The sequence below is a fragment of the Erigeron canadensis genome, chromosome 2, assembly GCF_010389155.1.
Source record: "Erigeron canadensis isolate Cc75 chromosome 2, C_canadensis_v1, whole genome shotgun sequence".
NCBI classification, from domain to species: Eukaryota; Viridiplantae; Streptophyta; class Magnoliopsida; order Asterales; family Asteraceae; genus Erigeron; species Erigeron canadensis.
In genome coordinates, this window is record NC_057762.1 from 36999588 (window position 1) to 37025512 (window position 25925).

At 35.1% G+C, this 25925-nt stretch overlaps 2 protein-coding genes and 1 non-coding gene across 3 annotated transcripts; all 3 read left to right on the forward strand.

Moving 5' to 3' along the window:
• Positions 1-7512: 7512 nt before the first annotated feature.
• On the forward strand, positions 7513-12956 carry LOC122587435 (toMV susceptible protein tm-1(GCR26)). Its single transcript, XM_043759601.1, has 9 exons — positions 7513-7745; positions 8992-9645; positions 9748-9954; positions 10976-11191; positions 11285-11477; positions 11593-11840; positions 11914-12092; positions 12192-12445; positions 12577-12956. The coding sequence occupies exons 1-9, from the start codon at positions 7614-7616 to the stop codon at positions 12726-12728; spliced, it is 2235 nt and encodes a 744-aa protein (XP_043615536.1). The 5' UTR covers positions 7513-7613; the 3' UTR covers positions 12729-12956.
• Positions 12957-13748: 792 nt separating this feature from the next.
• Positions 13749-23150, forward strand: LOC122588578 (thioredoxin domain-containing protein PLP3A). The gene is made up of 9 exons (XM_043760717.1): positions 13749-13905; positions 14007-14100; positions 14188-14262; positions 14357-14404; positions 14508-14650; positions 17124-17196; positions 17337-17398; positions 17497-17594; positions 22890-23150. Exons 2-9 carry the CDS (start codon positions 14017-14019, stop codon positions 22994-22996), a joined length of 690 nt encoding a protein of 229 aa, XP_043616652.1. The 5' UTR covers positions 13749-13905; positions 14007-14016; the 3' UTR covers positions 22997-23150.
• Positions 23151-24009: 859 nt separating this feature from the next.
• TRNAH-GUG lies at positions 24010-24081 on the forward strand. Its single transcript has one exon. It is a non-coding gene; the product is annotated as a tRNA-His (tRNA).
• The last annotated feature ends 1844 nt before the right edge of the window (positions 24082-25925 follow it).

A 25925-nucleotide genomic window follows, 5' to 3' on the forward strand; every position in this document is an offset into this window, starting at 1 on the left:
AACTCCAAAATCAACTAAACCAACTGATGATGATGATGCAACAAGCTCCTGCAAACAATTCTGATCAGACTTCTCAAGGTATCTCTAATCCATCAACTGTTAAACATCTAGTGTACTCACTCATTTCTACATGCATCTATCATATTGCTACTTCATACATTTCTGATCTTATTGATGCTTGGATATTGGATAGTGGTGCCACTGACCATATATGTAACAATAAAGACAGCTTCACCACTCTTACACAATGCCCCCTTCCTATCATTGTCTCTCTTCCTAATGGAGAATCTGTCCTAGTCACTCACACAGGGACAATTACACTTCATCCAGACATCACTCTGCACAATGTATTCTATGTTCCCACCTTTGCTTACAATCTAATATCCATTAGGAAACTCACTAAATCTGCAAAATGTGCAGTAACCTTTACTCATGACAACTGTTATTTGCAGGTCCATAAAGAAATGATTCCTTTTGGTTCAATTCTACATGGACTCTACATCTACATTCCTTCTCCTACACATTCTCAGACACTCTGCAATTCAATTACTCAAGCCAAGATTACTACCTCTCATCTTTGGCATGCCAGACTTGGGCATCCATCATTTCAAGTTCTGAAGAAAATTTCCTCCATTTCTCCTTTTATTGTATGTAATAATGAGAATAAATGTACTATGTGTCCTATGTCTAAACAAACTCAGTTACCATTTCCTGTAAGCAATTCTCATGCTACCAGTCTCTTTGATTTACTTCATGTTGATGTTTGGGGTCCTTATAGGCACCCCACTGTCAATAAATGCAAATACTTCCTTACCATTGTGGATGATTTCTCAAGAGCAACCTGGGTGTATCTTATACCTAGTAAAATACATGTCACTTCCACCATTAAGATCTTTTACTCTTATGTGCAAAATCAATTCAAGAAATCAATCAAAACAGTTCGTTCAGACAATGGAACTGAATTCATCAATTATGACCTAAACAATTTTCTACAAACTCATGGCATCATCCATCAAACTTCCTGCCCTTACACACCCCAACAAAATGCAAGGGTTGAAAGGAAACATAAACATCTTTTAGAACTTGCTAGAGCAATTCAAATTCAAGCAAACTTTCCAACTCACCTTTGGGGATATTCCATACTTGCAGCCACTTATCTCATAAACAGATTGCCAAGTAGCACACTGAACTTCAAGTCTCCCTATGAAATCATCTATAATGAACCACCATCATTAGAACATCTCAAAGTCATTGGTTGCAAATGCTTTGCCTCCACTCATACTACTGACAAATTTGCTCCTAGGGCCATTCCTTGTGTCCTACTTGGCTACCCCCACAATCAAAAAGGATACACACTATATAACCTTGACACCAAAACTATCTTTGTCAGCAGGCATGTCACTTTTCATGAGCATAGCTTTCCCTTTCATACTACCATCACCAATTCTGCTCCTATATCACCACCATCATACTCTCCTATCTTTTATCCTACAACTCAACCATCACCAACTTCTACCAATACACCTCCAATTTCCACATCCACTGACCATAATACTACACAAACACCTCCAATTACCACAACCTCTTCATCCCCTACTCCTTCACCTTCCAATACTCCAACTACTCACAATTCACCTTCCACTTCAAACTCTGTTCCTAATCCTTCCTTACCACCTCCTCCACCTCCCATTCAACCTATTCTCAGACAATCAAACAGACAAAAACAAATTTCTACCAAACTTAAAGATTATGCTTATCAATTACCTTCTTCCTCCATCAACTCTGTTCACTCTAAGTATCATCTTTCCAACTATCTTAACTATCTCAACCTCTACCCTCCTTCTCTTCACTTTATCAATTCCATTGACACACACAAAGAACCACATACTTATCTCCAAGCATCTAAGGATCCTAAATGGATTGAAGCTATGACTTTAGAAATAAATGCATTAGAAAAGAATGATACCTGGACTTTAATGCCACTTCCTCCTGGCAAAGAACCAATTGGTTGCAAATGGGTATACAAAATAAAACACAATGCTGATGGAAGTATAGAGGGATACAAAGCCAGACTTGTTGCCCAAGGCTTCACTCAAAAGGAAGGCATAGACTATAAAGAAACCTTTGCTCTAGTAGCCAAAATGACTACTGTTAGAACCCTCATTGATGTAGCTACACAAAAGAATTGGACTCTAGAACAGTTGGATGTTAACAATGCCTTCCTCCATGGGGATCTTTTAAAAGAAGTCTACATGTCTATCCCAAAGGGTTACCACCTTGATCTACCACAAAATACTGTCTGCAAGCTCAAAAAGTCACTTTATGGTCTCAAGCAAGCCAATAGACAATGGTTTAACAAACTCACCACTTTTTTGACCACTCTTGGCTTTAAGCAAAACTATGCAGATACATCCTTATTCACCTACTCCACTACTACAGATTTCTTGGCACTTCTAGTCTATGTGGATGACATACTACTATGTGGAGACAATCAACTTCTTCTTCAATCAATCAAATCAAAACTTCATCAAGAATTCAGCATTAAGGCTTTGGGACCCCTGCATTACTATCTAGGCATTGAGTTTTTAAGAAATGCCAAAGGTATGGCAATGTCACATAGAAAATATGCCCTAGATCTCCTTGAAACTGCCAATATCACTTATCTCAAACCAACAGCCACTCTAATTGATACCTCAATCAAACTCACTCCCACTTCTGGTACACCTCTCCCAAATGGTACCTTGTACAGAACTCTTGTTGGCAAATTGATATACTTAACCATCACCAGACCTGATCTATCTTTTGCTGCCCAACTATTAAGCCAATTCACTCATTCTCCTACCGATATCCACATGAAAGCACTTCACAGGGTCCTTAGATACATCAAACTTAACCCTGGTCAAGGCCTCTTTTTCCCTACTTTCAACATTTTAGAACTGACAAACTATTGTGATAGTGACTGGGCTTCATGTCCCATCTCCAGAAGATCAGTTTCAGGTTTTGCAATTTTCTTGGGCTTTAGTTTAATCTCATGGCAATCAAAGAAGCAATCTGTAGTATCCTCCACTGAAGCTGAATACAGGGCACTTGCAGATAGCACCTGTGAAATCACTTGGCTCACATGTCTCCTAAAGGATCTAGGTGTTACCATTCCTACACCCATCTTAATGCTGTGTGATAATGCTTCTGCTATTGCATTGGCCTCCAATCCAGTTCATCATGCAAGAACAAAACACATTGAGTTGGATTGCCATTTTGTGAGAGACAAGATCAAGGCAGGCCAAATAATTCCTCAGTTTGTTTCCACAAAAGCACAACTGGCAGACATCCTCACCAAAGGCCTCTCCAAATCTCTTCATTATAATTGTCTATCCAAGTTGAGCAGTTGTAATCCTTACACACTCTCAACTTGGGGGGGGGGGGGGATGAAGATACATATCATGTATCTAAGACAAATAGCCCTGAAAATATTACTACAACAATAGCAAAAGTGAATATAGCTCATACTACAACCAGATCAAGTACAAAGATGAAACCTATATTGGAGAAATGTCTTTGGCTATGTGACACAATGTAATTAATATAAGTTAAGGATAGTTTTGTATATAGTATAATAGAAGAAGAGTCAGTTGTGTATATATTTGAAGATAGGTAGTTAGGCGGTTAGGAGATTGTATAATATATGTTCTGTATTTTTCATTTATATATACTGAAATAATATCACATAATTCTCCCAATCACTCTCTCTGATCATGATTTCTGTTAATTTTTTCCCCCAAAAACTGTTTATAATGATTTTCAAATGCAATAATCTAATAATCATTCTCAAAGCTCAACCCCAAACATCAAACCTCTAGCACAACCTCAATTTGAAGCTTTTGTGGCAAACATATAGTGATTAGTTGATAAAAACTAAAATTTAATTTAAAATGAAATTGAAATACTTTGTCTACGTTATAAATTTTAAAATATTAGGGACTCGATCACAAGCTCAAATATTCTTCTTATGTTGAACTCAAATCATTGCTTTTTTTTTTTTGAAACTTCGAATGCATTTGCCATATTTTTTCTTCTCAAAACTTAGGCACTTAATCAATATTACTATTATTACTTAAAAAGTCTTTAGATACATAAAGAAACTAATTAGTTTGTTGTCCACAACTACAACAACAACAACGGTACTCAATCCTGGCGAGTGCCGGGGTTTCAGAGAGGTAAAACGTAGACAACCTTACCCTTACCTAATGGTAAATAGGCTGCTTCCTAAGGATCTCCGACCTAGAGTATTACCTTTGAAAAAATAGTCTCGACGCTAACCAAAGCAAAGCCGAAAAAGAAGAGGAGATCTCAATCTCAGATCCAAAGAGAAGCCGGAGAAAGCTTTCAATGGCTCTTTCTAGAGAGAGAAAAAATAAGATAAATCGATTATACATAATCAATTTGATATTTCCTTTTCATCAACATATTATTTATTCTCCGTTCTCACATGTGGGTAATAAAATACTTACATACACAATCATTTGTTTCGTCACCTTCTGGTTTTACTATTCTTCTTCCATGGTCATTTATAAAGTTCTTTACTCTTTGCATATTTCCTGATTAGGTACAACTTTTGGAAATATTTTACTTTATTAAGAAACTTTATGATTTTTTCGATAGATAACTTCATTTGCGTTGTCCTTATCATCGGTTATTCATGCTTTCCCATATTTCTTTAATTGTCATATTTTATTTAGTCATCCTTTTTGTTCATGTGTTTTTGTCACTTAACGAGAAGATTCAGCGTCCGCGTTGCAGGCTGCAATAATTGCGGATGCACGATAAAAGCAGAAGAAGACAAAAAAAGCACTGGTCATCCCACAGTCTTTGGACGATGCCCCAGAAAAGATAACGACATGTAAAATTTACAACTCATGGTAATTAAGAAATTTATGTGATTAAAAGTAAAGAGACTGAAAAATTCGTGACAAGAGTTAGAAAAATGAAAATTTAAAAACTAAACAAAACAAAACTTTCGTGCGAAAAGTAAAAGAAATAAAGTTATGCGACAAAAAGTAAAAAGGTTAAAAGTTTCGTGACACGAATGAAAAAAGCTTGACAAAAATTTAAAAAACAAAAGTTATATGGTGAAAAGTAAGATAATGAAACTTTTTGGGAAAAATAAGAAAAATAAAAGTATAAAAAGTAAAATAAAAAAAAACTTTCGTGCGAAAACTAAAAGAAGCGAAAGTGATGTGGCAAAAGTAAAAAGGCGAAAATTTTAGTAAACTTATATGATAAGAAGTAAAAAGAATGAAATTTTCGTGGCAAAAGTTAGAAAAATGAAAGTTTAAAAACTCAATAAAACAAAATTTTCGTGCCAAAAGTAAAAGAAATAAAGTTTTGTGACAAAAAATAAAAAAAGTTAGAAGTTTCGTTTAGTTCACAAAAGCTAAAAAAACAAAAGTTATGTGGTGAAAAGTAAGATAATGAAACTTTCGTGACAAAAGTTAGAAAAATAAAAGTATAAAAGGTAAATAAAATTAAACTTTCGTGTAAAAAGTGAAAGAAACGAAAGCGATGTGGCAAAAAGTAAAAGGACGAAAACTTTGGTATATTTATGTCATAAAAAGTAAAGAAATGAAACTTTCGTGGCAAAAGTTAGAAAAATGAAAGTTTAAAAACTAAATAAAACAAAACTTTCGTATCAAAAATAAAAAAATTAAAGTTATGTGACAAAAAATAAAAAGAAAAATCTAAAAAAAAAAAAAAGGCTGACAGGTTACTGCGTAACAAACAGTTTGCTTACTTGCTTCACTGTTCATAACCACGCACAATGTTATATATATATAAATAAAGATGAGTTAATAATATATCAAATAACAAGATTTGAGAGATTATCAATAGATTATACTTGACATTCAGTAAATACATTACGAGGATTATAAAAAGAATAGAGTTTGGAATATATACCATTACCCAGAAAGAAAAGGGTAGATTACTCTTTTCATTTTTGAAGTTGGTAAGATTTACACTTTTCATTTCTAAAATGAAAGAAAAACAAAAATTTTAAAGTTCACACTTTAGGCAATTTTCATTCTAGCTACTGATTACGTTAGTTTTCTACCGGTTAGTTGCCCCACGTGAAAAAAAATCTTGAGAAAAACGTGGGAAAAAAGAAAAGAAACGTCAAAAACGAAACACGTGTCAAAATACCCCCGGGTGTTTCTCATGTGGGGCAACTAAACGGTAGAAAATAAATGTAGTTAGTAATGGGGATGAAAAATGCAAAAAGTGTCATGTTTAAGATTTTTTGGGTGGAATGAAAAGTGCAAATCTGGTAAACTTAATGGACGAAGAATGTAGTTTACCCAAATTTAAAAAAATGCAACAATTCACTAATTACACAATATTAGCAAGATTGGAGCATTTCTAATGGTTGATTTTGAATGGAATTTTTATAGAAAAAAATGTGAATATGTGTAAGAAGCTTTTTTTTTTAATTATTTTTTTAAAGAGTTAATTGCAGAAATCAACCTCGTGGGTTACATATTTTCGTGGTTTCCATTCCTCGAAGTTATTTTTAGTGGATTTCGTCCTTCATCTATACGTTTTTAGTGGATTACATCCTTTTGATGGATGTAAGTTGCTAAAAAAGTTTGCACACTTTTTGTGCTATTTATCCCTCAAAAGGATGTAAGGTACTAAAATATTAAAGATGAAAAACGAAATCCACTAAACATAAAACTTTAAGGGATGAAAATCATTAAAATGTATAAACTAGAAGGGTGATTTGTACAATTAACTTATTTATAAAAGAAACTTTATCTCCAATGATAAAAAACTTTTAAAAACTTAAAACTAAATAAAGTAATGATTTTTAAAACGTGAGAGTTGATGAAAAGCTTGATAACCATCAACATATAGGTAAGTTGAACCTATTCTTGTACTACTTTATTACTATTGTTTTTTTTTTAAAACGGGTAATTGAATGAAAACTTCTTGATCTCATGTATCATTTGGTACCCATTAATCCCCAATCATCTTTGAAAAGCTTTTTACCATTGGAGGAGGCAAACTATTTTCATAAGAGAAAATCACGAGATTAGTCAAATTTCATTGTGTTTATATCAAATTTGCCAACTATTTTTAGATTTTTATAAATTAGCCAACAAAATCGCAATATACTGACAAAATGGCAATGCGATTCTGCAGCACCTTGTAGCGATCATGCAAAATCTTATTGTGATTTTTGAAGTTCTCATTGCAATTTTGAAAATCTTATTCTGTTTTTGTCGGTTTATTGCAATTTTATTGATTTTTTTTATAAAAATCCAAAAGAAATCAAAATAAAATTTTACCAATCACATAGACTATTTCTTTTCATAAAACCTCCTACACATTCTTATTTATTTCTTTTACAAAATAACTATTATTAGGAAAAAAATGGCGATACTTTTTAATTTTTTTACCAGCTTTTAAAAGTAAAACTTTTGGGCAAGTATGGTACCAAGTCAAGTTTCTTCACCGACAATCTGCTGCTGCTGCTTTGATTCATGAAATCACACCAATAATCTTTCATCTCAAATCACTTCAATTGATCAATAATTCCAACTTTTAAATCATTTGTAATCATGGGAAATCAAAAAGATTTGATCCAAGTTTTGTGTATTGGGACTGCTGATACGAAGTTTCAAGAATTGTTATATCTTTCTGAATCTGTTCACTCAAATCTCACTGCATTTTCCCTTAATTCTACATCAAAGGTACTATTTTTTTTTTATTTGTATACATATTTATAATGTATCTATCTCTACTTTTGTAGCTTAAGTTTTAAAATTTCATACAGAAAAAAAAAAAAGAAAGAGGAACCCCCATGACCAAGTTAATGGTAGCAGTGCATGAAAATGTATTAAACTCGTTGCGTTTTTGCTATTAACTTTCAAAACCTCTAGTATATGAATCAAACTTTAAATTCCTATCATGATAGCTTGTAAACCGATGACGTGACACCAGTTTTGATGATGTGTCGACTTGCCATGTTGGCAAAAATGCTTGTTGCCCGATGAAAAGATGGATGCATGCAATGGGAACGAATCTAAAGCTTGAAACATATAATTGAAGTTTTTGGAATTTGGATACACACAAAACAAACCAACACATGATAATACTAGTCGGGTACCCGCACAAAATGCGGCAGGGGCGGTGGCGGTGTAGTTATTGATGTACAAGTAAATGATGTAGAAGGGGGTATTGTAGTTATTTTAAAGGTTGAGGGATTTAGGTTGTAAATAATTAATTTAAGGATATTATATAGAGATATTAGGTGAGTGTCTTTAAATTAGTGAATAGAGAAGAGAGGTAATTTGGGTAGATAGGAGGTGAAAAATATTTTAGGGGTATTTTTGGTAGTCGTAGTGTGTGAGTTGAGGATATGTTGGAAGTTAAGAGTATTTTGGGTTTTTAAAGATAGAAAGTTTAAAAGGGGGAAGACAGTTTGTATCATAAAGGAGTAAAGATAGGTACCCGTACACCCCATAATATGAAGATATGATTTTGAAAAAGTTAATGGCTTTTTAAATTAAGAGTGATGCTTGAATGGATCTTTATATGTATAAATGATGATTTGAATTTGTTTAAGTTAATGGCACATTTTTGTGAAAATTGTGAATTGTATTACTATCCAAGAATGTACACATTTACATAATAAGTATCAAGGATATATCCAGATTCCTCATACTGTCATCTATACCTATCAATTCAAAAACTCACCATAAAATCAAAACAGACTCCAACTGTTATACTAACAAAATGACATGCAGACCAGCAATAGTATATCCACCTCCCAAGCAGAATCCATCAACAAAACATTCCAATATCTCACATGGCTGCATCAGTATGGGACCAAGTAGTCCAACTTTTAATGGCACATTTTGTATCAACTTAAAATTGGTTTTTAATTTTGGAGTGATTCCTGAATGAATCTTTATATGGATATGTATTTATACGCAGGTACAAGTTGTAGTTGTAGATGTATCAGTTGGACCAAATGAGATAAGCAACTTTAAGGATTTTAAGTTTGTGTCGAGAAAGGAGCTTCTCTCTAGCTACTTTAAATCTGAAAACCAACCCGAAACTCAAATTCCAGATGTTAGAGGTGAAGCCCTTGCAATTATGGGTAAAGCACTCACTTTATATATTAAAAGGGCTCATGAACATGGTGTTCTTGCTGGTGTTATTGGGCTCGGTGGCAGTGGAGGGACCTCATTGTTGTCATCTGCTTTCAGGTCTTTGCCACTTGGAGTACCGAAAGTTATTATATCGACTGTAGCCAGTGGTCAGACCGAACCTTATGTTGGAACGTCTGATTTAGTTTTGTTTCCGTCTGTGGTGGATATATGTGGTATTAATAATGTGAGCCGCGTTGTTTTGTCTAATGCTGGTGCTGCTTTTTCTGGGATGGTTTTGGGACGGCTTGCGGGTTCAAAAGAATCTTCTAGTGATGATAAGTTTACGGTTGGTTTGACCATGTTTGGGGTTACAACTCCATGTGTGAATGCAGTCAAAGAAAGATTGAATAAAGAAGGTTACGAGACGCTGGTTTTTCATGCAACTGGAGTTGGAGGCAGAGCTATGGAGGATCTCGTTAGAGGAGGATTTATACAGGTAATTCTTGAATATTGTTTTTGCATTCTTGAGTATAATTCTAGATTGAAATTGGAAATTGTGTCGTAAGAGGTTAATGTTGTATTTATATTCTATGAGAAGGGTGTTTTGGACATTACAACAACAGAGGTTGCGGATCATGTGGTTGGAGGTGTTATGGCTTGTGACGAATCCCGTTTTGATGCAATAATAGAAAAGAAGATTCCTTTTGTTCTTAGTGTGGGAGCCTTAGATATGGTAAACTTTGGTGTCAAGAATACAATACCTACGAGTTTTCAGCAGAGAAAAATATTTGAGCACAATGAACAGGTGATGACACTTTCCTCTCTTCTTTTTTCTGTAGGACTTATTTGATTCAGTTTACTCTTGCATTTGAAGTTATCCACTATTTGATGCCAGCTATTGAGGTAATAATAATATCCCGGCATATAAGAAATTTGTCAGTAAATGTAGTCTTTAACCGTTCTACTGGTTTGCTCAAAAATATTTTTGACTGACATTTTATTGATTGACCATTAGGGTAAAAGTGTCCTAATTTTTTAATATACCTCTGTTTTTAGTAGATGCGGCATGATGAGCGAGTTGGGCAATGGGTCAGAAATGGGTTCAGGTTGAGACATGCCATTTTTACAACAAAGTCAACATGGACCGGCTCGGTTTGGGCTGACCTGCATACAGTTTTTGGTTCATTATTGGAATCTTTTTTGTAAAAATAACTAATGTGTTAATACAAATTAAAACAATATTACTACAAAAGTAATTTAAGTGAATTAAACTTTGACAAAGGATGATTTAAAAGATAATGAAGTTTCAAATAAACCTATTTAGGAGGGTGTATGAGCTAGAAAAGATTCTCATGCCTTACAACGTGTTTGACACATTTGATTTTTTAAGCCATTCACCTTTTAGATGGCTTGACCCGCTTCCTGTATGAGATAAAACACAACCCAAATCAACCCATTAATTAGTAAATGTGTCGAAGCCACCTGTACTATAGGGGTTCTTCTAGTATGAAGTATGAACTCAGCTTAAACAGTGAAACTTAAAACAGGGGTGCTTGAAAACATAGTAGCACTGGTTAGGGCGCCTCCATCCATAATAAGCTCGCATGTTCAATCCCTGTCACAGCTTGTATTCCTTTTTTAATATCTTTGCCATACAAAAAATTAATAAAACAAGGGTGCTTACTTTTAATTGTATCTAATATTTTCGTAATGGTACAACTATTTGGTGGCCACAATATATCATCCCTTTAGAATTTGTTATTTACACTTGAACCACCTTCTCTTTTTTTTAAAAAAAAAAAATTAAGATGCCTTCATCATGACAGGTCTCACTGATGCGAACCACAGTGGAGGAAAACAAGAAATTCGCTGCCTTTATTGCTCGAAAGGTGAACAAATCATCATCGAAGGTTTGTGTTTGCCTACCAGAAATAGGCATTTCTGCTTTGGATGCACCTGGAAAGCCTTTCTATGATACCAATGCCACTGGTGCACTTATAGGGGAACTAAAGAGACTAATTGAGACTACAGAAGATAGGAAGGTTAGTTGATTTGCTGATCAAAATATGTTACTTTTTATAAATATTTTAGGTTATGGTGTAAGCCCATCAAATTTTTGTTCTGTAATAATTTAGGTGAAGGTTTACCAATATCACATCAATGACACTGAGTTTGCGAAAGCTTTGGTTGACTCATTTTTAGAAATACATAAGAAACCTACCAATTCTAGTCCGAAACAAAGGGTTATTGAACCTGATCAAGGCACTCCCTCTCAGACTTACAAGACTATTAACTATAACTTAACCAACTTCCCTGATGCAAAGCCAGGTAAGTGTTATTCTTTGATTCTTTCTTTTGCCCTGATACTTGACAAAAAATACATATTAGAAAAAGTAAACATTAGGTCACAAGCTTTATTGGTTGATTCTATGTTGTATAACAGAGACTTTGCAAAGAACTCAGAGTGTGTTACAGATGTTGAGATACCAAATACTGCAAGGAAAGCCAATAATAGGAGCAGGTGCAGGAACAGGCATATCTGCCAAATTTGAAGAGGCGGGTGGCGTTGATCTCATTGTGTTGTACAATTCAGGGCGGTTTCGGATGGCAGGAAGAGGTTCCTTAGCGGGATTGTTACCGTTTGCTGATGCAAATGCTATTGTGGTTGACATGGCTAATGAAGTACTGCCCGTAAGTAACATATAATTTAGTTAATAGGACTTTTAGGTTGTTTTTTACAGCAATATGACACAGGAAGCTATAGGTAGTCAAAGACGTAGCTGTTCTTGCTGGAGTTTGTGGAACTGATCCTTTTCGCAGAATGGATTACTTTTTAAAACAGTTGGAATCGATTGGATTTTGTGGTGTTCAAAACTTTCCGACTGTTGGCCTGTTTGATGGTAATTTCAGGCAAAATCTTGAAGAAACTGGAATGGGATACGGGTAGATATTTGAACTATATTTGCTTTTTCTATCAATGTCTAATGGCTTCCTTCAAATTTAACTTGTCCAAATTATGGTATCTTGTTTTCTTCGTTTCAGCTTGGAGGTTGAGATGATAAGTAAAGCTCATAAAATGGGGCTTTTAACAACACCATATGCTTTCAATGAAGATGAGGCCATTGAAATGACAAAAGCTGGAGCAGATATTATTGTAGCACATATGGGGCTCACAACCTGCGGTTCAATTGGAGCAAAGACAGCCGTCTCATTGGAAGAAAGTGTAATCCGGGTACAAGCTATTGCTGATGCTTCTCATAAAATGAATCCTGGTGTGATTGTGCTTTGCCATGGAGGTACGCGGTTTTCTATCATATCTAATTCATTATGCCCTGCTGATATTGCATTAAGAAAGCTTTAACTTTTTTGGCGGCTTAAGTGTATAACATTAGTTCCTGGAAATATGCTAATAGTGTTGTTTTTGCAGGTCCTATATCTGGTCCAGCTGAAGCAGAATTCATATTGAAGAACACTAATGGAGTTCATGGATTTTACGGGGCATCAAGTTTGGAAAGATTACCTGTTGAACAAGCTATAAAAGGAACTGTTCAGCAATATAAATCTATATCCTTGGCGTAGAAGTATACTCGCTTGCAGAAGCAGGATGACATGCATTTCATTCCGCATATCAGAAACTTTGTAATGCACGTCTAGTTCTGTCTGTATGTAGATTTACAGTTCATACATGAAAAGTTGTAACTGTATATGCCATATTAATACGCTTATCTCACAGGTTCTGCGACTCCACCGTAGTTCATAGTAATTCAAATATTCATGAATATCAATATATCATACTTTATTTAGGAACACTGGATACGATATAATGTAACTCCGGGGCCTAGTGGATAGATGTATGTGAAATGTAGTAAGAATGAAAAAGTTCTTAAAGTAACAAATACTATACATACCGAACAAAGGGGTTAAAGAACTTTTAACACCGAAGTGTCTTGGTGGCATTCATATAGATGTATCTATGGTTCTTAGTACGAATGTGATAGAGATTTGTTTACGTTCTTTTGTTTAGCTTAACTATTTGTTTGTTTAGCTTAACTATTTGTTTGTTTGTATTCATGAACGAAGACAAACTATTTTATTACTCAAAACATCACCTAACATTTGAAAAAAATTATAAGCACTTCACAAAAGAAATCCAAAATGTCCGAAGACAAACATAAACAAATTAAACAAATGAATGTTTATGCAAAATTTCTCCAAGGTTGATCACAAACATGAATGAAAGAACCAAATCTATGTTCATGTTCACTTCTTTAAGTAAAGGATCTTGCTAATTACAACCCTAAGAGTTGTAGTTAACATGCATTAAATAATTGTACACTTATCATGAAATTCAGATTGTAAACTTTTGATATGCAAATGTAGAATTTTTATATGCACATTAATTACAGTCTTTAGACCGTATTTAATCCTTTTTTTTTTGTTGTTGAAAAGAGCTCATGTAGTTTAGTAACAGTTCATTGAATGCCCTGTCCATTTATATTACTAGATCTATTAAGCTCGTTATTCCACTCAACTGGAAAACTAACTAGTTGGCTCCGAGCCTCCGACTTTGTTTTAGAAAAAACCAGTTGGCTTGACTCGAACTCGATGACAATCCATAACACATTCTTATAGTAGAGGGACCCGTGATGAAAATTTAGCCAAAATAAAATTTTGGGGTAAAAAAAGGTAGAAAAAATCCCCAAGTTTCAAACACTGACCAGACCATATTGCAATAGTTCCAAATCTGAGATCCCAGGTTGGTTTGCTTTTTCATTTGTTTTTTAATTTTAAGATTATGATCTTTGATTTAAAGTTCCAATTTTTATCATTTATATATATATTTATATATATATATAGAGATAGAGACATGGATCCGGATTCAGTAAAATCGACCCTGCAAACGTTAGCTTATGGAAATGTTATGGCTGCTGCTGCTCGTAATTATCAAAAAGTATACATTTTTACAATACCCTTTAATTTGTACATCATTTTTGTATATGCATTTCAAGAATATATCTCATTTTATATGTATATATAGGAAATATTAGCTCAAGAAAAGGCACAGACATCATCTTCTGTTAATGAGGAGGTTGATCTTGATGACTTAATGGATGTAAGTTGTTTGAAAATGTAACAATTTGTTTGCTGGACCATCAAACGAAAATTTTGTTAATTTGTCGTTTTAATCCACTCGTATCGAATATCAGGACCCTGAGCTGGAAAAGTTACATGCCGATAGGATTGCGGCTCTTAAGGTTGTTACTTGACTATTTTAATAATGCATAACGTATACTCGTATGTAGTACGTGGAATTGAGATAAGTCATAAGTCTTTTCTAACATTCTTATTTTTCAAAAGAGAGAAGCTGAAAAACGACAATCATTGACGAAGAAAGGACATGGAGAGTATAGGGAGATAACCGAAGGAGACTTTTTGGGTGAAGTTACTGGGAGTGAAAAGGTTATTTGCCACTTCTACCATCGTGAGTTCTATCGCTGCAAGTAAGTGTTTTTTTCATAGTCTTGCTTTGAGTTCCTTCCTATTTGAGTTGCTCTTACTGTCTACCATTAAAGCACGATGAGGAAATGTTGTAATTTTTTTCAAAACTGCAGAGATATAAGCTTACTATAAATTGTAAAATTAGGAATTTAGGATGTGAGCTTAGAAAGATAAAGTGAACTGTACATGCTATGGTTGCAAGAGACACACCAGGTGGGACGACTCACTGAATTTGTTTTCTTAATGATTTGAAGTTTAAACTGATATCGAGACACCATGTAAATATGTAATAGTAGAATTAGGATATCTTGTAAACTTACTTTGACTTGCCTTGTATCATTTTCCCCATGCAATATTGGTACTAATGGAGTACAAAGAAAATAGAGGGGTTTGGTACTAAGGTGTGTTTGTGTTATTATGCCGTGTTAATGTTTGTGTGTTGTTTGTTTGTATATCTAGTAATAGAGAAGACTGAGGGTGTTTGGTTATAGGCTTAGGAGAAAAGAGACGACGCCAATACAAGTGTTCTATATAATACTATAGATATTATTTAATAGATGTAAGGTATGAATCTACTAGAAGTTGGGTTCTTTTGTCGGATTTGTTTTAGGTTCATCTAGTGACCAAACATATATTTTAGGTGAAAGGTTATACCTTTGTAAGATTTCATTAATATCAACGAAAGATATGCAACTTAATAAATCACTAAGTTGGCTATTGCGTACATGCAAAATTGCAACACCCACATACCAAAAGTCCCTAATAGCTACTATACGTACCAATTAGCAGCTAAAAACAATAAAGAATTACACTTGATTCACTAATATAAAATTATAAATGGAAGGTCCCAAGCAGCCATGAATCGCTCCACATTTTTAGTCTTCTTGTACCGGAATGTGAAAAGCTTGAGTCTTACAGTTGAAAGAATGGCCTCGACAAGTATTGTATACGTCCTCTGGTTCTTGAAAAGCCTTGCGTTTCGCTCTTGCCAAAGAAAGTAAACAGAGCTTCCAACAACAACTTTGTGATAACACTCTGCATCGAAAGTTGCCTTAGGAGTTAAATTCGAAATTAAGGTGTCCCAAGAATATGCCAATTGGTGCATCCCAGCTTTCATACTCACTGAGACCACACCTGATGAGAATATTGGTACTCAAAAAATGAATGTGTGTGAGTCGGGAACCAACTTACAAAGCGGGCACACCACAGCAGAAGATGCATTCAATGGATGCACATCCCATTGCCTAAGAAGATCTCGAGTCTTGAGTTTTCTTCTAAATACAAGCCATGTAATAAATGCATGCTTAGGAATACAATGGTTGAACCACACAAGATCACACCATGTAACCACATTAACCCGTGGTCGTAAATCCTCCCAAGCTACTTGAGCTGAAAAATCCCATTCCTTGCCATTACGATCTCGCCAGACAACCTTGTCACACAAATTTTCAACAACTTGTGGACATTTAACATTAGAGCACTTGTTGGACCAATCACGTGGCCAATTCCACTCCACATTTCTAATTAAATCAGCCACTTTAGCATCTAATGTGTAACCTGCAGAAGCAATTTCCCTAGGTGACAATTGGTCTAGTAGTGGGCTATTCTCACACCAATTGTCAAACCAGGCAGATGTTGTTTTAGCATTTCTCACACGATGCCAAAAGAATTTTTTTACCAATGGACGAATTTGGAGAAGTTTCCTCCAGCTCCATGCTAAACATATATTTACGTCACCAATATATTGAATGCCTCTTGGTATCAGCATAGCATTCATTTAAGTAAAGGAGGTAATTAACCTTAGCTTTAACAGGTCCGCCAGCCTGTGTATATTATAAAGAACACAGTCTTAGAAGTGTTATCAAATGCCCTTACAAATTTGCTCAGCTTTGAGGTAGCCCTGCTTGTCTAGTTGACGACTATTACATGTTAACAGTGTAATGCCCTTATAAGTTCGTTCAGGTTCATGACTTGTAGATGCTCCAATAAGCTTTATTTAAGGTTGGTATCATCCCGTTTGTAAGAACTTGCTTCTTTCGATACGTAGATCATAACTTCAGGTAATGTTTAAGTGCAATCACTTCATAGATGATTGTTATGACCCATAACATATGAATGAGGCAATACACATTATGGTTTTTTATCTCACACGTGTCAAAAGTTGCCAAAAGTGTATTTTTAATGCACAAAACCTCAAAGGATATTTCATTATTAAGAAGTATGTATTTGAATAGTATAAGTTTTGTGATCATGTTACACACTTATCGGTTATAACAAAACATTGGGCAAAAATGCGTACAGGGTCACCCAACATGTACCAGACATATTTTTTACTTTTTACCCTACCCACTCATTTTGCCGTTACTAGAGATCATTAGATGTTTTCTGTACAGGCCCATATTTCTGCGTATATTATACATGTGTAATTGTTTATTATAGCTTTTTTCTTCATAATAATGTTGATATATCTTTTAGGATAATGGACAAGCATTTAAAGTCTCTTGCCCCTAATTATCTAGATGCCAAGTTTATCCGAGTAGATGCGGAGGTATGTTTCTGTGATAAATTTTCTAGGTATTCAAACATCACTCTTCTGTTACATTATGACCATAACAGTTGTATTTTGCATTTATATGTAATTCGATTTGACTTGCTATATGATTATCATCATGTTCACATGTTTTGCAGAACTCCCCGTTCTTCGTCACCAAACTTGGAATCAAGACGCTGCCATGTGTAATATTATTCAGGTCTTGTTCAATTCGGCATGCTAAGCGTAATCGAGGATTCAGTATTAGTGTTCCATAGTATAATATGGGGCTGAATATTAATTTTTATTTCTTTCCAGAAAAGGAATTGCCGGAGATAGGCTGGTTGGGTTTCAAGATCTGGGAGGAAAAGACGATTTTAGCACAAGGAAGCTAGAAGCGTATTTCATAAAGAAAGGTAGCATTTCTGTTTAAAAATACTCCCAAGGGTTGCCTCCCCCAACCACTGTGTTCCTTGTCATTTAATTTTACACTACTTTTCTTCATCGGTCTTGGTATCAAGTTGGTGATTAAAGATGACAATTATGATGCATTCATTTTCATATTACTTGATTCGGGTTATTGATGCAAAAAATTCGGAGAGAGAGAGAATTAGTTCAATCAAAAGCCGAAATTGTCTATTAGCTCATGATCGGGTATTTAAGAACCCAAAAAACGGTTACAACAACTAAACAAGAAATATTACAAAACACCCCCCTAACTATTACTATTTGACAATTGATGCTAAATCTTTATTCTTTTATTTATTTTACAAAACTAATGTATCAAATACCCTTTCCTTAAGAACTTTTTGTCCTCAAAAAGCGAAATCTGGGTAGCGAGCCTGAATCTCCTCAGTAGACTCCCAAGAAGCATCAGCAATGGGGAGCCCTTCCCAATGGACAAGAACCTACACTGCAGCTTTATTGCCTTTTTTCTCTATTTTCCTGTCCAAGATAGATCTAGGATGGAGAGACCATTTCCTAGTTTGGGGCAGTGGAATAACTGGCAGATTAAAACCATGTGCCTGTTTAAGAAGAGACACATGAAATGTATGATGCATTTGAGCCTCTGGAGGTAAAGCCAATTTGTATGCAACCTTCCCAATCCTCTGCAAAACCTGAAATGGGCCAAAGTACTTAGGAGACAACTTCCTATTATGGTGTTTCTTCAAAGATTGTTGAGCAAATGGGTGCAGTTTGACCAAAACCATATCTCCTTCCTTGAATTCTCTATCAGTTCTTTATTTGTCAGCCATCTGCTTCATCCTATTCCTTGCAGCATGCAAATTCATTTTAAGCTTTTGAATCATGTGTTCTCTGGACCTATGCAAATCTTCTACTGCAGCAATTGCAGTATCCCCAGGTATGTAAGGTAGGTGGACAGGAGGTTTGATGCTAAAAAGAGCTTCATGAGGTGACATTTGAATAGAAGAATGCCAAGTGGAGTTATACCACCATTGAGCCAAAGGCAGCCAATTAACCCACTGCAATGGATCTTCCATACACATACTTCTAAGATAGGCTTCCAGACACCTGTTGAGTACTTCTGTTTGACCATCAGATTGTGGATGGTAAGCAGAAGACATTGAAAGAGTTATTCCTTGCAATCTCATAAATTCCTGCCAGAATTTGCTCATGAAAATGGGATCCCTGTCAGACACAATATTCACTGGATTTCCATGTATTTTGAACACGTTATCCAAATAAACCTTAGCCACTGAAGCTGCTGTATAAGGATGTTGTAATGGAATGAAATGGCCATATTTAGTCAATCTATCAACCACCACCAACACTGTGTCTTTTCCATGAACCTTTGGGAATCCAGAGATGAAATCCAGAGAAATATCTGTGAAAATAGATTGTGGCACTTGTAGGGGTTGCATTAATCCTGGATAGGAGACATTCTCATACTTAGATCTCTGGCATTCTGGGCATTCTTTGATTAATTTGTGCACATCCTTATTGCACCCTTTCCAATAGAACAAATCTTTAATTTTCTTCAAGGTGGGAACCACACCAGAATGCCCCCCTGCTGCAGATGAATGACAAAATTTCATAATTTCCTTCCATAATTCCAAATCTTTGGCAATCCACAGTTTGTTCTTTCTTTTAAGAACCACACCATCCCAAGTTCTGTTCTTTATTGAATGACCTTGTTCAATTTTCTTGATTAATTCCTGAGCTTCTGTATCCATCTGCCAAGAATTCTTAATCTTTTCCCATAATAACCCATCCAAAGAACTTATACTCATTTCCAATACAGTCATTCCTTGAACCCTTGACAAGGCATCAGCAGCCACATTATCTGCTCCTTTCTTATATGAAATCTCATAGTCATAGCCCAACAACTTAGAAAGCCATTTTTGTTGTAAGGGTGTAACTATTTTCTGCTCCAAGAGATGTTTAAGGCTCTGATGATCAGTCTTAATGATGAAATGAGTTATAGATAAGTAGTGGTGTCATTGCTTGACTGCCAAAATTATGGCTAGAAGCTCCTTTTCATACACAGAAAGTGCTTGTTGTCTTGCAGAAAGAGCCTTACTAATAAAAGCAATTGGATGTCCTTCTTGCATCAATACTGCCCCCAACCCCTTTGATGAAGCATCAGTCTCCACAACAAATGTTTTTGAAAAATTGGGTAATTTTAACACAGGAGGATTAGTCAGTGTCTCTTTCATATCATCAAATGCTAACTGAGCTGTTGTAGACCATTGTAACCCATATTTCTTTAATAAGTCGGTTAATGGTTTAGCTTTAAGACCATAATTCTTGATAAATCTTCTGTAGTAGCCAGTGAGACCCAAAAATCCTCTCAATTGCTTCATAGTTGTTGGCACAGGCCACTGCTTAATGGCCACTAATTTTGCAGGATCGGTTGATACCCCATCTACAGTGATCACATGGCCCAAATATTCTACCCTTGTGCCAGCAAAAGAACATTTTGCTTTCTTTGCTTTAAGGGAATTTTCCCTCATTAGTTGCAAGACTTTTTCCAAGTCTAGAAGGTGTTGCTTCAAATCCTGACTGTAGACTAATATATCATCAAAAAAACCAGTGTACATTTCCTCATAACTTCCTTAAAAGTCAGGTTCATGAGAGACTGGAAAGTTGCAGGTGCATTAGTCAGTCCAAAAGGTAATACCAGAAATTCAAAATGACCTTGATGAGTTTTGAATGCTGTCTTGTGTACATCTTCCTCAAACATTCTTATTTGATGATATCTAGACCTGAGATCCAACTTGGAAAAGTATTTTGCTCCATCCAATTCATCCAATAATTCTTCTATTAAAGGAATGGGATAAACATCTTTGACTGTATTATCATTCAGTTTCCTGTAGTCTATACACATTCTCCAAGAGCCATCCTTCTTCTTCACCAAGACTACTGGAGCAGCAAAACAACTTGTACTATGCCTGATTACCCCTGAATCAAGTAGTTCCTGTGTCATTTGTTCTATCACATCTTTTTGTGCTCTTGGATACCTATAAGGTTTCAAGTTAAGGTTTACTTTCTCAACCTTCAGCAGTATTTTATGGTCACATTCTCTAGATGGAGGTAATCCAGTGGGTACTTCAAAGACATCTGCATAATTCTCAAGCAAAATTTTCAATTCCTCATCACTAGTAAACTCAGTCAGAGTAGGCTTATGTAGTGGTTGATGACCAGATGCATCCTGCAGAGTGTAAAGTTGAGCCTGTACCACATTCTCAGGAGCCTGCAGAAGAGATGACATCTTCTCCATGGAACATAAGTGGACCCCATGTTGGACTACCCCTTTGAGTTGAAATTCTTGATCTCCCACATGGAATTTCATGGTTAAATTTTTAAAGTTCCATATGATATCATTGAGTGTTTCTAACCACTGCACTCCTAAGACAATGTCATAGTTATTAAGCTCAATGAGTAACATGTCTGCAGTGTACCAATTCCCTTGCATGCACCATTGGAAATCCTTACATAATTTGACACAATCCATCTTATTACCATTGGCCACAGTCACATTTATATTGGGAATTTCCAGCAAAAGACATTTCAATTTCTCACCCAATACTTTACTCATGAAATTATGAGTAGATCCACCATCAACTAGAATGTGTAGATTCCTAGTTCCTACTCTTCCCAAAATCTGCATTGTGGAATAAGAAGGGATGCCCATAATGGCATTGAGTGAAATCTGTGGGTTCCCCTGCACACTGACTGCATTATTTGCCAAAGTGACATTATCCACCCCTTCTTCCATTTCCTCTTCTACTTCTACCAGGAAAAGTTGTTTTTTCCCTTTACACACCTTACTATGGCCTTGAACAAACTTTTCATTACACCAAAAACACTCTCCTTTTGCTCTTTTTTCCTCAAAAAGTTTATTATTCACTTTTCTTGGTACAATAGCATTGTTTGGAGCAGAATTAACTGGTGTGGCCAACAGAGGTGGTTTTCCAGCATTACGAAGACTAGAATACTTAGGAATAGAACTAGCATTCCTACTGCTAGAGGCATAATTTCCTACATGTGATTTCCCCACCATTTTATTGGCTTGTTCCTGTATCTTAGCTAAAGAATAAGCATCTCTTAGCGTTTTGGGCTTAAACATTTTCAAGTAGCACTTAATATCCGGTTTAAGTCATTCCACAAAAAGACTAACAGCATATTCTTCACAAAGAGTTACCTTATTGAGCAATCTGTCAAACTGATCACAGTAAACATCCAGTTCTCCATCTTGAGTCAAAGCCTTCAACGCTCCCATGGCATCCTCCATGTGTGTGGTACTAAATCTAGCCATCGCTGATCTTGAGTATTCATTCCAAGTTATATCTTCCATCGTTTTTCCACTAGATTTCATGTAACCTTGATGCCAAGATAATGCTCGTCTAGTCATGTGTATAGCAGCATAACGGATTTTGGACGTTTCAGGTGTAGCATCAATATTAAAGAAATGCTCACACTTGTATATCCAATCATCCACGTCATCTCCCTCAAACTTTGGAAACTCAATTTTAGTGAAACGGTTATGGTTAATTCGAGATTCATCTGCTAGGTTTATCATTCGGCTGGAATTCTGCATCGCCGCCATAGATTTCTGCTGATTTTCGATCGCCGCCTTCATAATGATCTGATCTTGAGAAAGTGATAATTCCTTCGTTAAACGCTCTACTTCATACGTTTCTCGTGTTTGAACCATCGTAAATTGATAAAAGAAGACGAAATTTTATTGATAGAAGAGAATTTCGTCGGAACTGTAAGAAGAATTGCCGGAGAAGAAGACTTCCACCGGAATTTTGATCGGAATCTGATCGTAACCGGAGTGGCTGTCTCTGATACCAAAAATGATGCAGAAAATTCGGAGAGAGAGAGAATTAGTTCAATCAAAAGCCGAAATTGTCTATTAGCTCATGATCGGGTATTTAACAACCCAAAAAACGGTTACAACGACTAAACAAGAAATATTACAAAACACCCCCCTAACTATTACTATTTGACAATTGATGCTAAATCTTTATTCTTTTATTTATTTTACAAAACTAATGTATCAGTTATCTTCTATCTCTAAGGGGTCAAATGACTCAAATTGGTTAATCGGTTTAAACAGGTTTTAGTTCTCCAAAATGTATCTCTAACGCAGTCCATTTTCGACCCCCTTCCTTACCCGCTCATTTTATCACCTCATTTGCTGATGGTGGTAACTTATTCGCTGATTCCCATCTGTTGTGTAGGCATAATTGACGAGAAGAAAAAGAAAGATGATGAAGAAGCTGAATATGATGAAAGTAGACGCAGGACTGTGAGATTTTCTGCGAATTATGATTCCGACTCTGAATGAAAAAGAGTGGATAGAGTAAATTTTTGTGTTTTTTTTTTCTTTCTGAATTAATGATGGTAATATATGTAATTTACCAAGATTCCGTTCCTTGGATTTATGGATACATGCAACATATTGTATCTTTTATTATTAGTATCAAGTTTAACTTCTGAAATTCAAATTGACTATCAGGCATAGGTTAAGTAAGCTTTTGATAATTGCTAAACAAATACGTATGAGGATGTGTCATGCAGGTCCATTAGTGATCGTCTATTCTACTGAGATATTTTCTTGAACACTAGAGACTTATCATTAACAAAATTCGTTGTATATCCTGACTTCATAATTTACACTGCCATGTATTTGATGCTTGAGATACACGATAACAAGTGTCTTGGCTATTAATTCATCATCTCAATGACATTATGTTCAAGGGAACGATAGTCTGCTTGAGAGAGTGTATGTCCACGATGAGAAATGTACTATATTTTCGTACCCTTTCCCTACATAACGTTTGAGCTATGCACCAGAAAGTTGACCCAAAAGAAGAGATTGAACATTTGAACATGGATCTGCACTTCAGATTTTTAAACTCTAAACCACTATGCTAATGTATTAAAATTACATATTCACCTAATCTAGAGTCATCCAGAAAATGGTGTTTATAAAGTTATTTAATTTTAGTAACAATTATAATCATACAATGAAGTTATTTAATTTTAGTAACAATTATAATCATACAATGAGAATGAATTGTTCTTATTCTAAGTTACGGAGAAAACAAGTCTTTGACTCAGATGTATGTGGTTTAACTGACGTTTTTATAACACTTTTATATCTTTTTACTAGTCACTTTAAGATACTAACAAGTGAAATTGCAACCTAAAACCTTATAAAAGATGTGAAGATATTTGATCAGTTGATCACGTTGGTATTATATCAACAATTACATTGATCGCCCAATTGTACACACTTAAGTTTTCTTTAGAAAACTCGATTATATAATTTTTAGAAAATAATATAATAAACATCTGGTGGCTGTAGTTTAGTGGTAAGAATTCCACGTTGTGGCCGTGGAGACCTGGGCTCGAATCCCAGCAGCCACACCATAAGTTTTAATTAACTTCCGTTTATGGTTTCTTTTAGTCCATCAGCCTTTAATGTTTACTTTTTGCGCTTTACATAATAAATGTTTCGTGTGATTACAATTTACATTCTGAATTATTGTTCAACACTTCATCATATATAATACACAGCAAATCAATACGTTCTATAAATCTAATTAACACTATATATATATGAGATGAAATATACACCTATCAAAAGTTTAAATAGTAAGAAACATATTATACATGATATTTATTTAAGAGGTGACATTTCTTTCACAACTTATTAGCATTATTATTGAATAGCTAGAGGATTTTATACTCATTATGTACCTAATGAATAGTTTCGCCTTTCGACCACTTGAACGAACTTGACATTCCTACAAGTTTTTCGGATTTGTCCCCTGAATCCTGTCCATGGACTAACATTCTCCATTTGAACCATTGACTTTGCAAACTGTTGGAAAAACATGTCTTCATTGGTAGCGCATAGTACTTTTTTATTGGTTTTCTTTAAACAATATTTGATCGGAACTCAAAACCCCTTTGGTGTCCATTAAGTTCTTCTTGTATTTGTTATCATCGAACTTCATTGGTGTCACATTGTCCAAAAAACTAAGATAAGAGTGGATAGATTAAATTTTGTGTGTGTGTGTTTTTTTTTATAAATATTTTTTGTGAATTAATGATGTTAATATATGTAATTTACCAAGACTTCCGTTCCTTATGGATAAATGCAAATATATTGTATCTTTTTAGGGATTATTACCTATGGATGTAACTAACTATGACAAAATGTCTATGTTATGTAAAGATCTTGTAAAATGTCTATGTCATGTAATGAACTTTTAAATTACGATTATTGGATGTACCTAACTAATAAAAAACTTACACGTGACAGCTTATATGATTGACACATATATCCGAGTACATCCAATAATCAAAAGTTGAAAGTTCAATACATTACATAGACATTTTACGAGATATTTACATAACATAGACATTTTCTCATAGTTAGTTTTATTCATAGGTAATAATATCATCTTTTTATTATTAATATCAAGTTTAACTTCTGAGATTCAACTTGGCTATTAGGCCCCTGCTTATAGGGGAGTCTTGGGGGAGTCTTTGAAGAAGAAGACGCAAGACGCTATTGTCACCAAGCGTCCAAAATGGGAGTCCTGGGCAGAGAGTTCTCACGAGGACTATGAAGGACGCACGAGAGTGGGACCAAAATGCAACGGAGAGAGAGATAAAGAGAGAGGGAGAATGTAAAGAGGTGGGACCAAGATGTAAAGAAGCTTGCCTTTATAGGCAGGGAGAGTCATCAGGAGAGTCCTGTGAAGGGTCCTGCTGACGTGGCAGACAAGAAGCTTGAGGACTTTAGTCCTTATAAGAACCGGCCTTAGGAACAGGTTAAGTAAGCTTTAAAAGTTTAAATGATTGCTAAACAAATATGAGGGTATCACATATATATTCACATGTCGTCATTAGTGATCGTCTATTCTACTGATACTAATCTGAGATATTTTCTTGAATACAAGAGACTTATCATTAACAAAATCCGTTGTAAATCTTGACTTTAAAATTTTACAATGCCATCTAGTTGATGCTCAAGATACACCAAAACAAGTGTTTTGGCAATTAATGTATCGTCAGCATTTATAAAGTAACCGCCGAGCACAAGTGGCTCAACAATACTATGGGATTAAGTGATCGTTTTAGGCCCCCAAATTTATAAAGCCTTAATATTCTGTATATTAGAACTAATGTTTGGATTCTTGACTAAGTATCATTATATAATTTGAATTGCAGTAACACTTTTTTGGTTTTCGCACATTTAG

Bases quoted from the DNA above. Each gene is read 5' to 3' on its own strand.
- LOC122587435 (XM_043759601.1), top strand. From the start codon at position 7,614: ATGGGAAATCAAAAAGATTTGATCCAAGTTTTGTGTATTGGGACTGCT. The intron at 12,093-12,191 runs GTAGATATTTGA...TCTTCGTTTCAG, and splicing joins GAAACTGGAATGGGATACGG to CTTGGAGGTTGAGATGATAA. The intron at 12,446-12,576 runs GTACGCGGTTTT...TTGTTTTTGCAG, and splicing joins GATTGTGCTTTGCCATGGAG to GTCCTATATCTGGTCCAGCT.
- LOC122588578 (XM_043760717.1), top strand. From the start codon at position 14,017: ATGGATCCGGATTCAGTAAAATCGACCCTGCAAACGTTAGCTTATGGA. The intron at 14,405-14,507 runs GTTGTTACTTGA...ATTTTTCAAAAG, and splicing joins ATAGGATTGCGGCTCTTAAG to AGAGAAGCTGAAAAACGACA. The intron at 14,651-17,123 runs GTAAGTGTTTTT...TATATCTTTTAG, and splicing joins CGTGAGTTCTATCGCTGCAA to GATAATGGACAAGCATTTAA.